The sequence below is a fragment of the Nestor notabilis genome, unplaced genomic scaffold, assembly GCF_000696875.1.
Source record: "Nestor notabilis isolate BGI_N333 unplaced genomic scaffold, ASM69687v1 scaffold11271, whole genome shotgun sequence".
NCBI lineage: Eukaryota > Metazoa > Chordata > Aves > Psittaciformes > Psittacidae > Nestor > Nestor notabilis.
In genome coordinates, this window is record NW_009914274.1 from 30,833 (window position 1) to 47,065 (window position 16,233).

Below are 16,233 nucleotides of genomic sequence, written 5' to 3' on the forward strand. Positions count from 1 at the left end.
TTCAAACAGCATCTTTTTATAGCTTTATATTTCAAAGTTACTGGTACCTTTTCAAATGAACAGTCATCTTACCTTCAGCCCACATCTGGGATTTTTTCTTTTCTTTTCTTTTTTGCAAGTGAGAAACAAACTAGTGCAAGACTAAAGCACTGTGCAAAACTGCCTTTTTTTTTTAGTCTGAGTATTTATACCCAGAATTTGTCCATACCCTTTTTTAATCCCCTTGCTGGATTTTCTTTTTTTCCACCATAGGATTCTAGTTACAAGTTGTTTCTGCAAACTAAAAGGTAACCACTGCATAATACAGTATATATATATAATATTTATATGCCCTTTTAAAACAAAAGATGTATGCTATGGCCCAGAGGTGGGTGTTTGTTACACTTGTGTAACAATCGGGCCTGCTGTGTGAGCGCATAGACTGCGCACACTGTGTCTGCGTGCACGTACATACACACACGTTTCATTGTCATGCTCTGATCCTGCAGTGCTGAAAGCAACTTTTTCCTCCTCAGTTTTACCCCAAGTCCTCAAACCTTGACAACTGAGTGAGCACAAGGCATCAAACAACTGAAGGAAGCTGCAAACAGCACTGAAATAATAGACCAACCCGCCCTGAACCAAGTGTTGTTACTCCTTCCACAACCCTGCAGTTCAGGGAGAGGCGGGAGGGAAGGGAGGAAGCATGTGTGTGAAAAGGGGAAAAGAATAATAAATAAATAAGCCAGTACAAGGGATGTGCAAAAGCAATGTCATGGCACGCTACAGGCAGACTCTCTTCCACACACCCGCACGCACACCAAGCCCCAAAATAAAATGCATCAATATGTAATCTTACAAGTGCTGATTGCCATTAAGGACACTCTTTTTTTTTTTCAGCTTAACAAGACAAAATAGTTTCTTAGATAAGAGTACTGGGAACATGCCTCTGAAGGTAGAAGTATGCAGTAGGTCACCTCTTGAAGATTTAATAAAGCAGCTTTCATGTCAATGCAATAAGTATACACACAGAGCCATTTTCTAAACCTTACTAATGATATAGTACAAGTGTTCGTTACCTCTTGGGTCTACGTTTTGCAGCAATGTATACCTGCTGGGTTTGTTGGGGTATTTTTGGTACAGAATGTAACTGCCCTCAGACAGTTTCTGCCCTTTCTGTTAGTCCAAGGTAGGCAAGGAAGGAGTGTTTAGGTGAGGAGGCACCTCCCGGTGCAGTCTGAGGTCTGGGTGGATGGAATGTGAGCTCGTAGTGGTTTCTGGGGAAAAACATTGTTAAAGGAATAAGGTGGGCATACTCTGAGTTCCAGTATTTATCAAAGCACAGGGAAGTGCCATTGATGGCCAAGGCTTTCATTGCCAGGTTTGGCTCTGCCCCGCTGCCATGTGCAGCTGACATCGCCACTGTTTGCAGAGCCTGGGAGGCAGACATAACTGAGAGGGGCGACAGGAGGTTTCTGGAGCTGTTCACTGGAAGGAGTGGACTGGCTTCCTTGGAGGTTGAAAACTGGCCCTTCTTCTCCTCTTCAGAGCAGTCCCCGTTCTGGTGCTTCTTCACATGGCGGCTGAAGACAAAAGGGTGGGTAGTCTTGAACAGGCACTCGTCACAGCTGAAAGTCTGGCGCGGAGCATGCTTCAGTTTCTTGTGCAAGTTGAGATTGTCTTTGCGTTTGCAGCTGTAGCTGCACTGGTCACAGTGAAAAGGGCGCTCACCAGTGTGGACACGCACGTGTTCAATCAGCTTGTTGGCGGTCTTGGACAGGTAGCCACACTGGTCACACTTGTAATGGTTGCCAAGGCGGTGTTCTCGGATGTGCATCTCCAGCTCCAGCTGATTGGCTTTCACTGTCTGGCAGATCCGACATTTGTACTCCATCTTGTAGTGAGTCTTCAGGTGGCACTCCATCGCTGCGGGGCGGTTAGTGGAGTAGATGCAGAATGGGCACCTGGCAACACAGCAAGGAAAGGCATGGACACAGAAAAGAGAAGTCACTCAGCTAGAAGACCTGCACTCCTGGTTTAACCCTGTCACTCAACCCCTCTCTGACCTACTGAAGAAGAGAAAAAGGCACTTAGCTCTCCCTGCGGAGCCTCTTCCGAATACTCGGCTCACCCTGACACATTTCTACTTAGAGGGGTTTTGCCCATCCAATGGCAATAGCACTCACGCGTTCCTAGGGAAACACTGATTCACGCTGAAGGAGCATCCCTTTAATCTTCTGGCTTACCTTGATGGGGAAGATTCTGCAAAGCAGGCCGGGTAGTGCAGAGTGGGTGAGTGATTCACAGGTACTCTGTGTAACGACATTCCTAGTATCTGCACGAAGTCACTTTGGCCATTTTTTCCGTTAAGAAGTGGTTTAAAGTGTGTGTTTACAGATGAGTATGAAAGCAGCTGTTTAAGTAAAGATGGAATAAACTTGTAATACCACATGTACAGCAAAAGCTTAGGAAATTCCTCTTATGTGACCTTGAACAATAAGCTTGCTGGGTATCCTGCTAGGAGCAGCTGAAAGCCAGTCTGTTAGGATGATCTGTAGGGATTCCCATTTCTGGGAGTTGATCTAGCTATGCTCAAAGGGGGCCTGTGCTTGGCAGCATTTGCCTGCAGCTGCCCCTGCCATGGCAGGAATTGTTCATGTGTGGGAACAGGATGTGGGCTCTGCTTACTCACAGCGGCAAGCGTCCGGACCGGGGTGGACATGGCAAAGGGCCTCACCCCTGGTTCCTGAACCAGGAAGGGCCTAGAAGGCTGGAGGAGGGAAGCTTGAAAGCTTGGAAGGAAGCCCGAGCTGAACAAGCCTGGACACCAGCAAATCCCAAATACACCCGCTTTTGCTTGCCGTAGCTGAGAGGAAGTTGGTGAGGACAGCTACCTGCCAGGGATCTCTGCTGTGCTAAACAAAGCCGCTCCCTTCCACAGCTAACTGGTGAGCTGAAAGAGCAGGTGTAGATGAAGAAATACGAGTGTAACTACAGCACCTGGCTGCTGTCTTACAAGTGTTTCCACTGCCGCTGATCCGCATTAACAGCGAGGCAGGTCTGCCAATTGTGTTCTAGCATTTTGCACCATCCCCCAGCAGAGATCCTCTCTCTTCGTGTGTGTTTTCCCTTGCTACAACTGGTTGCACATACAGGTGTAATATTAATTACCTGCCAACCAAGAGCACATTATGTAATACGGGAGGACAGACGGATACTAAAACATCCAGACCCTTTTCCTGATGCACATCAAGTACTCTGATCCAGAGAGGGAGCCTGGCACTGAGGCTGCTAACGTGATCAGCTCTATCGCAAGAGGACTCAGCTGTCTGTGCACACATACCTCTCCTGGGCTGGGTGCTCTCTGGATCAGAATCTCAGATTTTGACCTGGAGCAGGAGGAATCATATTTTTTCCTCTTCCCCCACAGCAAACAGGAGACAGAAAAATACAATTTACTTAGATCTCTTCAGGCTCTTCTGGATGCCTTAAAAAAAAAAAAAAAATCAGAGCTTTTTCTTAGGTGCAGGTTTCAAGGTACCCAATTATTACTTAAGTTGGGCAGGAATAACTTCTGTAGACTCAGAAACCCATTCTGTCAGGAAGGCCTGAGTCATAGGTCATGGTTTTTCCTTGGTAAATAGAACAGATTCTGTGCAGCTTAACCCAAAGTGCCTTAGACAACTGGTCTGTATGTCCAAGACAGACATCCCGCTGTTCTGGCACACTACTTGTTTCTCAATCTGGTCATCTTCCCAGATTCAGTCATCACATCTCAAGTGACCACAGATCCCAGTTCATGGAACTACTGAGCTGGAGACCAGATGCTACCTGGCAAACAGAACCAGTTTTCAAAAACTGCAGTGCAAACTGATACAGCTATTCATGCTAACGTTAACTGTGGTGTGCTCATCACATGACAGTCACAGTGCACTGGAAACACCAGTTTGCTTAGCAAGAGCAACAGAAGCAGGGAGCCCTGTGCTGAACCCTGCCTGGGCATGAAGTGGTTCCAGCCTCTTTTCCTGCGGCAGCAGAGGCACGGACGAGGGATGTGCATCTTGCATAATTGTCACATTTCCCGCCCACAAAGAGCAAGCATATGGCCCCAGCAGTCCCTCCTTCCCTCGAGGGTCCAACTTCGACATCAGGGCACACTCATTCTCTAGAAACAGCGCTCTGCACCAACAGACCTTAAAGGACACCACCTTAGCCAAAGCCAAAGGGCTTCTTTTCTTAAAAGATTGTATTACTCATTACATGTTGATTTATACAACAGTAATCATTCTGGGGCATGCAAACTAAAGCAGAAAGCAGCCAAGTTATTAATTCTTGGAGAGAACTGACTTTGCATTAGAGCCTACGAAGGTTATAACCTTTAAAGTTACAACTTCATACCTAGTTGCAGAGATGGTACAGGGGTTAGTTTCTTTGGGCTGGGGGCAGAATAGAGGCTGTGCTGTGTGCTCTCCTTTGCTCTGATGCCTTGAAAAAGCCCCTCTTAGTCTGCAAACAAACATCTCTATGTAGTGCTGCATCATTCTCTGGAGGGCTGTCTCCTGTTTGACTTGAAAAGGGAAAGGACCATGGTTTGCTAAAGCTCTACGACCAGTAGATGCTACATCTGCTGCTAGGTAACCCATCTGCTGTAATGATGGCAGGCTACACTAAGGACTGGGCTTGGGTCATCTGAATAAAAGGAAGCCCCAAATCTGGATTATCAGACATTTAACTGACCCTTCCTAATTCACTTCCTTCTGTCCTAGCCCCATAGTATTAGAGGTGCTTAACACAGGAAAAGTTTGTGTACTTGCTTTCCTTACTTGAGCCCACCGGTGGGGACAGTGTGGCATTTCTTGTGCTCCAGTAACTGCTCAGGTGTCTTCATGAACTTGTGGCACACATCACACTCGAACATCCGTGTGATCAGGTGGATTTGCAGATGGCGCTCAAACATGTTTTTTGTTTTGCAGACAAAGTTACAGAAAACACATTCAAAGCCTGGAAAACAAAGCAGGAAAATTTATTCCTTACACTGGGGCCAGACTGACTGCAAAAAAGATGCCACGTCTGTATTTGTTTTGCAGTGTTTTACCTTTCTCTGACTTCTCTTCAGTGTTCACTGAGGTCTGACTACCAGGCACTACCGAAATTACTAGCAGGTTGTTTGAACCCTTGTTTTTTGGAGTTATATCTGCATCTTCTTTGCTGTTGGCAGAGTCACTCAGTGCTGACAGTGAAGATGAAGACGGACTGTTAGATTCACTGGGTGTCTTCCTCTCTTCAGCTGAAAAACAGGAGTAAAGAACAATAACTAGTACAGCAGATCAGACGGAATCTCAGTGATCCTGGTTTAAATTTCAGGAAAACATGTTTAAAGTTAATTCAAACATGCTTATAAACAAGTTTGAGATTAATTAATCTGGTAAGAAATCATAGTCACACCTCCTTCCTTTTATTAGCGTTTACAACAGTACATCTCTCTCAGTTTACCCTAGAACTGAGTGTATCTGTAATGGTAGTGGGAAGCAAGCGTGCAACTCTACCTCATTACCAGGCTGAAAAAGCCTCCAGAAAACACTTTGGTTAGCTCAGAGTTCAAAACCAACAAAAAACTTGTCACTCAGAAAGAAAACAGAGCTTCTATAGCTTTGGGGTGTGGAAACCAAAAGCACCTTCTGGTCCAAGGTAAACTTCCCCCACCTTTTTGTTTATGTGGGTCCAATGGCTAAATCTGGGAGAAAGGGTGAAGGAGAATAATCTCTCTCACTGTACTGAGGAGCATCCTTACTAATGATTGTAAGAGAGAGATAACATCTTATGTTATTGAAGATAATTAATTTAAAAAATGTTGTTTAACTGGATCTAAAACTGAAGCCCATCCGTTTCCTTGCATGTGCAATAAATGCATGAAGTTCAAATCCCAAGCCCTGTCATACACTAGAAATGAAGCAGAGGTAATAGTTATCATATGAGAACTGCTGTGAGCCAACAATGCACGAATTATTACCTCCCACCTATGCCTTGGTTTAATTAGAGCTGTGTTAAAAAGAAACTTTCCTAAAACTTCATATTCTCCATGTGATCAAAGGCCTCTACAAACACCAGTCCCTGTGTGCGTAACTTTAAACTGATGAGCGGCACCTTTAAGTCTAAGATAAAAATGTAGGAATGCACTAATGAAATCTGATGACCTGAGCTGTCAATAGGGAGGATGACTGGGATATCATATAGAAAGATTCACTGACCTTGGGGACCAGAGTAATAGAAATGGAATGAAATTTAATAGCACAGAGTACAAGGTTATGACCTGAAGGGCCAGTAACAAGAATTTTTGCTACAAATGAGGAGTGCTTAGGTTGGAAACAGCCAAGGAAAACAAAAGAAGAATTTGAGCAGAACATGGGATGAATATGAGCAATCAGGGGAGTCTTCAAGGAAGATAAATATGATCTCAGAACGTTATTGTGTGATTTATTCCCAGTAGCTGCTGCTGTTTTACACTGCCACCACTACTTATTTCATTTCACCATGTACAGCTGTGATTGCATATGTCGAGCAGGGGTTCTAACAAGAACATATGCAGTGAGGGATTGGTACAGTGAGAAAACTGTGTTTCATCTCAGAAAAGGCTCAATGTACATTTAGAGGGGAGAGGGTCATTCTCCATAAATATACTAAGGGAATAAATACAGTGGAAAAAAGAAGGAAGGTGGAGGGAGCAAGAGGCGGACCGCTATTTCAGGTAAAGGACAGTTCTGCCACAAGAACAACGTGTGTGTATTCTGCTTATCAGTAAGACAGACTGGAAATTCTTTAAAAGTCCCTAATCTCTAATGCAGGAAAATCTGCAGTTGCCTATCTACAGAAGTAGTTGGTTTAAAACAATTATACTTGTTTGAAGACATATGCCAACATCCTCACAAAGAGTCCTTTTATGACTTGCTAACATCACAGGATAAGAGACTGGGGTTGAGTGACCCAGAAAATCCATTCTATTTTTTCACTTTCTGTACTTGCCATACGTGTTAAGCATTTTGCTGAATCACCAGTTGAAGGCTTCGTTTGACTGGGTGAAGGAAGAACAAGGGGGTTTTTCCCTGATAAAAGCTTTTCACATGGCTACAGGTGGCATTTCTCATTTGCCTTGACTTCCTACATGTGGAGTTAGATGCAAACATTAGCAGGGAGTAGTGCTGAGAGCTATGCTGGCATAAAAACCCTTGAGAGCTCTCCAGCACTGTGATTTCTGTAGTTACATTTAACTTACATATCTGTGAGCACAATCAACTGCATTATTCTCTCCCTTCTCCACCCCTCCCTGTATTCCCAATTTTACTCCTGGTAGGACAGGAAAAGCAATTTAGCAATGGAAAAATGTGCTGGATGCAATTCAGGTTCAGTATTGTCAACACAATTGCTAGTAGGTCTGTGGCAGCAAAATGTTTCTGCCTGGTGTTGTAAGAGAAATTAATTAAAAGGATTCTAATTTTCTTCTCCTTAAATTATGCCAGACTTCATTAGTTGCACTAAGCATATGGAGCTTGTTTGAAAATTGCTATTGCTCTTCTCTCTGGCTATTAAGTGAACAGGGCCAGGGAGAGAACACATGACTTGTTCTGTTATTTAATATAAAGTTACGTTTATGGTATTGCTGAATCACAGTGTCAACTAAACATCCGCCTGAGATTCCAAACTGATAGACTGTGGAGGCAAACACACGGAAGAATGTATTTCGAACTTGCAGCCAGGTATGCACAGTTACCACTCAAAGTCACCTCATCACCACTGAAGTCAGACCAGGCTTTTGATGAAATAGTAAACCAGTCAGAAAAACAAACGAAATATGCTGACTTCAGTGGGGAGGGGATTTGGGGGATAAGGGGAATAGGAAGGATGAGGGCTAAGTAGTCCTTCATTTATTTCACTAAGCTTGAAAATTGATCTGCACTACCAGATTATTTGCCTGGCTGGAGTCCAATTCACTTTAACTTTGAGAGATCAGGCTTTAATTAGCAAGCATTTCAGTGGAAGCAGAGTGCTAATGGGAAGTGTGAAGGTTGCACCTAGAAAGCAAGAAAGAGAGAAGATCACTGCAGCTGGGAGAGAGGGATCATCACCTGTGTGCTTGCTGTTGACATGAGCCTTCATATCTGCCTCTTCCATGGTGACAAAATCACACGCTGTGCAGCAAATGGAGAACATCCACTGCTCTTTATCCACATGGAGGGACATATGACTGACAAACTGGACATTCATCTCGGTCTCAAAGCCACACACGTGACAGCTGCAGGCAGGAGGGAATTCAAGAGTAAGAAACATTAGAAACCAAGCCACAAACAGAAGCATACTGCCCTTCCCTGAATTTGCAAGAAAAAACTCACTGCACAGATTTCTTCCTCACTGTTGAATGTTCACTGCAGAATTCATTTGTCTGCTGAACTGCCTTTGAACTGATGGCCATGCCAATGTGATTAAGGGCAGGCACAATGCAACAATCCTGTACATGCTATAATGACGCTAAATAATCATAAAGTTAATTAAAAACTACAGATTCCAGATGCTGCGCATCACCTAGCCGATTCCTTTGGGCAATAAGAGGCATTGCAGCTCTGCCAAGATGTTTAGTACAGCTGATACACTGACAAACGGAGAGCTTGCTGCACACTCCAGGAGTTATTTTCAAGCCCTGGAATGGTTCCCATGCCAAACTGGGATCTTGTGCAAAACTGCCTGGCAGTTTCAGTGTAAGCAAGTAAAAATGGGTTCAAACATTTCTTATGCTTGACTGCAAAACAGCAGTCATCAGATATGCAAATAATTAGCAGGGATACAGATTTCACAGCCAGTGCATAAACACAGGGATATTGAGAAGCAATGGAAAGGACCCTTCAATTTAACTTTCTTTGCAGAGTCCTCCTCTTGCTTTGATTAGGCCATTAACATTTAAACCAAGCCAAAAACATTTAAAAAGGCGAAAGCAAAATACCCTAGGGTACTACTTTGCTTTCCTAAGGAGGATGGACTAGATAATCTAATCCAGCAGGTCTCATTCATTTCTTACTTCTATGATTTTGTAATTAAATCTGCTCTTGGCACTCTGACTGAAAGTAAGAGTGATTTGGTAATCTGCTTGGCCACTGGAGTGCAGATCACAGTTTGCAGAATGCACAACAATGTGTACAACAAGGAGAGTGTCCAAATACCCATTTTATCTGGGCAATTCCTCTTAATTTTTCAGGCAAACGCTCCTAAAGGTTTTCTTTCTTTCTTTCTTTCTTTCTTTCATCATGTTGGTCACTGGATGTATATACCTCTAGCAAATGGTGGAAACGTGTATATCGATGTAAGAATTCTTACTACGTTTTACTATTTGATGGCATAGATTTGGCTAAAAACAATGGAGCTGTCAGAGGCAACTGGAAGCACAGTGCTTTAGATTTGCCATGAATCCATGTACACAATAGGATGTTTCCAAAGATAAAACTTAAATGAACCTTGCATAAGAAGTTAAAGACATTTCTAAGAGCCCAGCTGCCTCGCAGAGCTGTTTAACAAAATCAACCCCACAGCAATCCCGAGTCTCTCCCAGTGATCAGCAAAGTCAAACAGCATGAGGCAGCCAGCTGGGTTTTGCTGCTAAGCTCAAATCAGATACGGACAAGACAAATACTTTCATCACAGTTCTGCCCTGTGACACCAGAGGGGTGGCCCCGTCCTTAGGAGGCAGGTAAGACATTCAGATTCCAGTGCCTGGTAGACAGCCCCTATTTGGGTCCTCACCTGTAGTAATAAGGGTGCTTCTTTCCATCGCTGCCTTCAGAAGTGACAGCGCTGACAATGTCCTCAGTGTCTGTACTCACCAGCTTCACCGAATGGATGGTCAGGTGCTGGTTCAGATTAGCACGGCACTTAGCAGCATAGGGGCACAAGTGGCATTTGTACTTTCTCTCTTCTGAAAAGAAACAGCAAATCTTACATGTAGACTTCACTTTGAAGCAAGCTCTTTTTAAAGCTGCCAATAACCAAGCATGCATTTCTTTGGGCTTCTCCAACCAGCTTTCAGAATGAGGTACTTCGGAGGCTTGACTTTTTGGACACTTAGAGGAATTCACAGCAACTACTCAGAAAAAAACTAATCTGGAGGTAGTTTAGGGTTTGGGTTTTTTTTAACTTGCTCTACCATTTGTAGTCAGATAATATAAAACTTTATAAACTGGAAAACTGGGGCAACTGCTGTTCTGAGAGCTGCAGAAGAGCCAGTACAGAAGGAAGTCAATCATCTACGATTACTTCCTTTACCTAGCATCTTTTATTTGATTTTGGGTCCAGTTGAGGTGGTCCCTGTGATCACTCACAGAGAGTTGATGATTAAGGATTTTGTATTAAAATCTGAGGGTGAGGAGGAAACGGGACACTGTATCATTAGGCCAGTTCTGAACACAAACTAATAACAAAATCGCACTCAACTCACAGTTGAAGAAATTAAAAAAGCTCCATCATGAGTTTCTGATGCTTCACAATTTAATTTAAAATGTAATAATTTTAAATTAAACGTTTCTAGATCCTGGCAACACATTTTTTGTACATACCAGGCTTTATTTTGCAAAGACCCGATTAAAATAACCAAACATTACATCAGCGTTTACAACCTTTCCCTTTAAGGAGCTGCTGCTCTAAATTTGAAATCTAATGCTACAAGTGTTAGGAGAAAGGCATTCAACAGAGCAGCTATTTGACTAAGGAAACACCAAGACAGCATGGAACAGAGCATTTGAACTCTTTCAGCATGGCTCTTCTAGGTGCTGGGATGTACACTGCCATTATACCAATAATATTCTTCAGCACTGCATTGAGAAATTCTTGCTTTCAAGTCCTATTTTGTGCAGTGCACCTCAGCAGGCTGACAAGGTGCATCTTCTGTATAAAAACTCTGTTAGTCTCAGCTGATTTGAAGTGATTAAGAAAGTTGGTATGGGATAGAACAGCCCCGTTTCTCTTAGAACTGGATGATGAGGGCAAAGATAAGTGACAGATATGAAATCCTTTCAGTTTCACCAGATCTGAGACGCTAAAGCCAAATCATTTGTTGTTCAGTGACACTTAAAAAGCTCATCAGGTGAATGTAAGAAAGGCTGTGCCTTCTCTTCAGAACTCCATTAACAAGCTTGGTTAACCAGCTAGTAACTACAGGCTGGCCTGCTGGAACCTGGACAAACTGGAATTTACACGTTTTGTAAAGATAAATTACAAGTGGGCTGTAAGGAAATGAAAGGTTAGTTAACTCCCTGAACACCACTCTGACATTCTGTCCTGGTTTTGTGCTTGGCTCTGCTCTAAGTGCAGGGAGCCAAGGATGGCTCCCACACTCTTCTGCTCTAATTCTCCACCCTCCACTCAAACAAAACATGACGAACACACAGACTTCCTCAGCGCTCTAACCAGCCACAAAGCACTGGCTTACCTGTGTGCAGTGAGAGATGCCGGGACAGAGTCTGCTGTCGACCAAACACTTTTCCACACACATCACAGGGAAAGCGCTGGTCGTTAAATTTCCAAGATGGCAATCCGTTTCCCGCCTCCAGCCCCAGCTTTTCTGTTTCTATGCCAAAAAACACATCAACAGAAAGTTGTATTTTAAGAACTCTGACGACTTGCAGATTTCATTCAGTAGAATCCTGTAGGTGTCATATAAAACGCAACACCTCGGCTAAATGCTGTGCGATCTGGCACATGAGTTCATGTAAAAAGGAAACTCCCAGTGATGGAAAGGAAACTAATCTTTCACACAGCATCTTTCATACGTACTCTAAAGCGGAACACTTACTCGGAGTGTTCTAGACACAGGGGGAAGTAGAGAGTTAAACCAAGTTATGTAAAGAGAGAAAGTCAAGAGTAAGCAGGGCAAAGCATCAACCTCTAATTCTGTTTTTGTGAAGAGACCACTCCTTTGGCTTTTTCAATCACCCACCTTTGCCTGGTGCATGAAGAAGGCCTGGTCCGAGATGGTGGTATGTTTTACACTGGATTATTATTCATGGCTGAAGGAAGATTTCCAACCCTTTTCAACTGACAAAGGAATTTTTGCTACATGGCCAGTCTTACATTGAAGGGGAAGGCAAGATTGATCAGACAAACATTAAACCAAGAGGACACAGCATGTCAACAACTGGCTGGCATCCATGGTAAGCTCTACCCAGCACCTGCTGTTTTCAAGCATCAGAATCCCCAGCAGCTTATAGGGCCATCCAGTGAAAAACTGAGACCCAGACCGAGCCATTATCTTTAAAGAAGTGGTTTTAATTGTTTCAGGGATAGAGTCATGGCCAGTTTTGATCTTGACATAAAGGAGCAGAGAGCCAATAGAGACCAGGGATAGCAGTGATGCCACTTAGCTCAGTAAGAGAAACAGTATCAGCACGCCTTGTGTACAGAAACATTCTCTGCAAAGGGTTCTGCTGCCTTGGGGAGAAGAGCCCCCTGTGGTAAGAGGTGCACGAAGCTGCAAGGGTACTCAGCAGCTTTCCAAATACAACAGCCAGCTTGGCTTAAGACTTCTGGTAAAAGACCACCTAACTCGACGGGAACGACAGATCCACATGCAGAGCATCTCTCTAACCCAACACCACCTGTGGGACTGCTGCCCAGAACCAGCTCCACCAGTGCTGTGTGTGTGCTGCGGTGGAGGAAAACCATTTGTCTGGGATTTTCAGGTAAACGGGAGGAGAGTAGCTGGGGACAGGAGCACAAAAACATTGTACTGCCTGTGAGTTACTATCATGGAGGCTGGCACAAACCAGTAAAATCTTCATCCGATGAAGCACTGAGGAATGAACACCCCCTTGCACAGGAAACCCCTCACTGACAGAACCACCTACCAACAGCAGATTTGACTGAAAGAGTCTCTCCTTCACAGACAGGTGTCCAGATGGCTTCACTGTGGTTTAGGCAAAGAGCTGTTAAGTAGTGTAGTTAATTTAAGCAATAATAAAAACATGCCTTATTTGGGACAGAGATTCCACACAGCAATCTCAGCAAGTGGAGGGATGGTCATAGTTGCCAGCCCCTTTTCAGCTGCTGTTACTTTCTCCTGCGACCCTGTAATATGCAGTATTCAGCACAGATTGTACCCATAATGTACAATATTCAGCACACCTGAGGAATTCTGAGGCATGTCTGAGTGCTACCACCCAACAACACAATTTTCCTTAAAAGAATTATTGTTAGAGAACAAGTTCTGCCTATTCAAAATAGTAATTTTGTGAAATTAAGAAGGAAGGAGTCCTCCCCCCCAATGCTCTAAGTGCTGTAAGTGACCTCCACGAACTTCAATAACTGTTCTTCTTGTTACTATCCTTGAATTAAAAACAATGAAAAAATCCTGACTCTGTACTAATGGTACAGATATTTTAGCAGTTTTTTGAGTACATAATCAAAACAGTGCTTCTAAAGAGGGATATGGTAATAATTGTAAGAGAAGGTCACAAGGGCATAGGTTGCTTCAATGTGGTCACAACAAGAATGAATTAATTGAGACACATACCAAACAAGCAGGCTCAATTAAGTAAGTCTCTTAACAATTCACTTCAGCATTAGTCATCAGCCCTCTTTCATCTCTTAAGAGGAAGAAATATAATATCCTCTTCCCTATGGTGGATTTATAGCTATCAGTTCTGGGAAGCTCATGGGAAGCTGGAAAAGTATCAGCTTTCTGATTATCTTGAGCTGTTCTAAGCTAGTCCCTTGCAAAGCAGTTGCTTATTTTTCACTGATACAGAAGAGGACACTGTAGGTATTTTCAAAGTACTTCTGTTTACTTTAAAGATTTACTCCTGGAGTCCTAACTACAGGGCTTCTTTCTTCTCTTTCTACTGAACCTTCTCTCAATAGCAAAGTGCTTTTCCTATTCAGCAAGCTGCTTAGCTTACGCATGGGAAACCAGAGTTGGGTCTCTGGCGCAACAGGAGCCTCAGCACTTCATTCTCAGCTCCAATGGAAACATCCTACTTCCACCCACCTTCCCCTCTGGAGTAAGGTGGGTTTTCCTGCAGCCCAGCAACTGGAGCTCAGTGTCCATACAGTGGTCCAGAAATCTCCCCAGAGCACACCCAGACAGTGACCTGACGGATCAGGTGAGTCAACATCCACATTCAGTCCCTGGGCTCTGTCTCTAACTGTGGGGAATGGTGTTTTCTGCCAAGTGAGTGTGTGTCCAGTGACTTTGAGACCATAACAGTGGCTGTGCACAGATGTATCCCAAAGCACTCTACCCAGACACTCAGCATCATTATCCTTTAAGAATACCTTACACAGTGGCCAGGAAGAAGATGGACTGAGACCAATTAATCTTAAATAATAAATTGTGAGAGATGTCCCACAGAAATCCATCTTTCACCATGACATGCCTATACTAAAAGGAAGGAGGGGAGGGAAAGAAAGAAAAAGAAAATAAAGAAAGACCTGTACAAGACTTCTGCTTTAAACAAATACTCCACAACAAATACCAGAACTTCTGTGTTCATGGAAATGACAACCATTAATATTACAAAATAATATTAAAATTATTAAGTAATAGACTGCTTTTCTGTACAGGTTCTGGAGTTCACAACAGAATACTCTTAGCACAATGGAAGGCCTTCAAGTTCTCCAGTACATCATTAAAAAGTAATAGAAAGATTAAAACTCAGTATATTACAAGCTAGCCATAAAATTATTTTGAAATCATTTTGTGCAGAAGTCTTAAGAGCTAAAGTCTTTATGTGAAGGTAAGACTTAAATTCTCAATGAAATACACTGAAATACATCTTTATGGACACCTTTCCTGCCCTTCTGTGTCACCTGGTATCATTTCCCTACTCCCCACAAGCCAACTTCATAACGAGCAGCTGTGTAAAGCTGATCATCCAAGACAGGGTTACAACTCCCAGGACTGTCACCTTGTGTATTTTTCCCCAAGGTGAGGATAAGGTGGACATCAACTGCAGAAGTACTGTTCTGTAGCTGCTCTTGCCTCTCCAAATAGATTAATTTCTGGCAAACAAAGCCCAGCTGCTTGCGAAGAGTCACTATTTACCCCCTTCCTAAACTGCTGGGCACAATTCTGAACATGAATGCGTTTTCAGTTTTCACTTTATTTTTTTCCCTCCTATCCTCAAACAGGTAATATCAATATGGAGAGTGCATTAATCACCCCTTCTGAAAAGCCTTTAGCCTGACTTTTGTCAAGAAACACTGAGAGAGGATACCGTATCTGGTTGAAGCTGTAACTGAAGAGGAGAACAAAGTGTGACCTGAATACATAAGTAACTGCCTAGAGTCACCAAATCAGCTTTGTGACTGCTAGGAGCTATCATGCACAAAAAGTTCCCCAGGGACTGGCTGTGGACTCTGCTATGTGGTACTTTGATTACTCACTTTCTTTTACTTAGCTTATGTATTTTTCAATTACTGCTTCATGGTGTTTTATGCGACATTATGCTTTAATCTGTTGTTCAGTGCCATGTCTACCTTTGTATCTATACTAATAACTGAAAGAATGAAACCACTATTTAATTGAAAAAGTCAAAGTTAAAAAAATAAACCAAACAAAAAGTAGGCTGAAGGGTTATTCAAAGAAGATAAAATTCATATTTATAACTGTTGCTGGTTTACTGTCTGCTCTCACATCCTGCAACTCACTTAAACAGCTGCTTCTCTGCTTCATCTTCACACCTCCACAGACCTCAGAAGCAGCAAAATCCACAAGGGCAGATCCGTATGGTCACAGAGAATCCTACAGATATAAATTAAATAGACTGCCCTTTGCAGTAAGTATTCCTTAAAGAGGGGGAAGTGAGAGGTGCTGATGAGTCTTTACAAGGAAGGTCAAAATTTATTATTCCTCCATTCTTCTGAAGTGTAGGTCATATTTATACTTTGGGTTATTCATACAGTTTGACATCACACAGATGGTCAAGAAGAAATCAGGTAAGTAATTTTGAAAATGAAATTAACAGAAATCCTGCGAAGGGAGAAAACAGAAAGTGGTAGTTAGGCTATTTTCAATCAGTCCTGCTTGCAAACCAAACGCGATGAAGAAAACAACTTAGATGTCTAGAGGATCTGGTGACAGAACAGCCACCTATGGTGAGTCTGAGGGCTAAGAGGAAGAGATGCCCAAACTCAGACCAGGAGATGAATCAGGAAAAGGTAGATAGCTGATACACAAGAAGACAGAAGGAAGTGGGCAGTGCCTTCACCCTCATACTCCAGGGG

General features: G+C 43.1%; 1 protein-coding gene across 1 annotated transcript in view; it reads right to left on the reverse strand.

Moving 5' to 3' along the window:
- Positions 1-1,529: 1,529 nt before the first annotated feature.
- The window catches only part of ZNF827 (zinc finger protein 827), a 75,837-nt gene continuing 61,133 nt past the window's right edge, over positions 1,530-16,233 (reverse strand). The window contains exons 9-14 of the mRNA XM_010023581.1: positions 11,444-11,581; positions 9,763-9,934; positions 8,100-8,266; positions 5,075-5,266; positions 4,794-4,980; positions 1,530-1,943 (exon numbers count right to left, since the gene is read on the reverse strand). Of these exons, the coding sequence (XP_010021883.1) occupies positions 4,799-4,980; positions 5,075-5,266; positions 8,100-8,266; positions 9,763-9,934; positions 11,444-11,581 (851 nt within the window). The 3' untranslated portion in view covers positions 1,530-1,943; positions 4,794-4,798. The remainder of the gene's footprint in view (positions 1,944-4,793; positions 4,981-5,074; positions 5,267-8,099; positions 8,267-9,762; positions 9,935-11,443; positions 11,582-16,233) is intronic.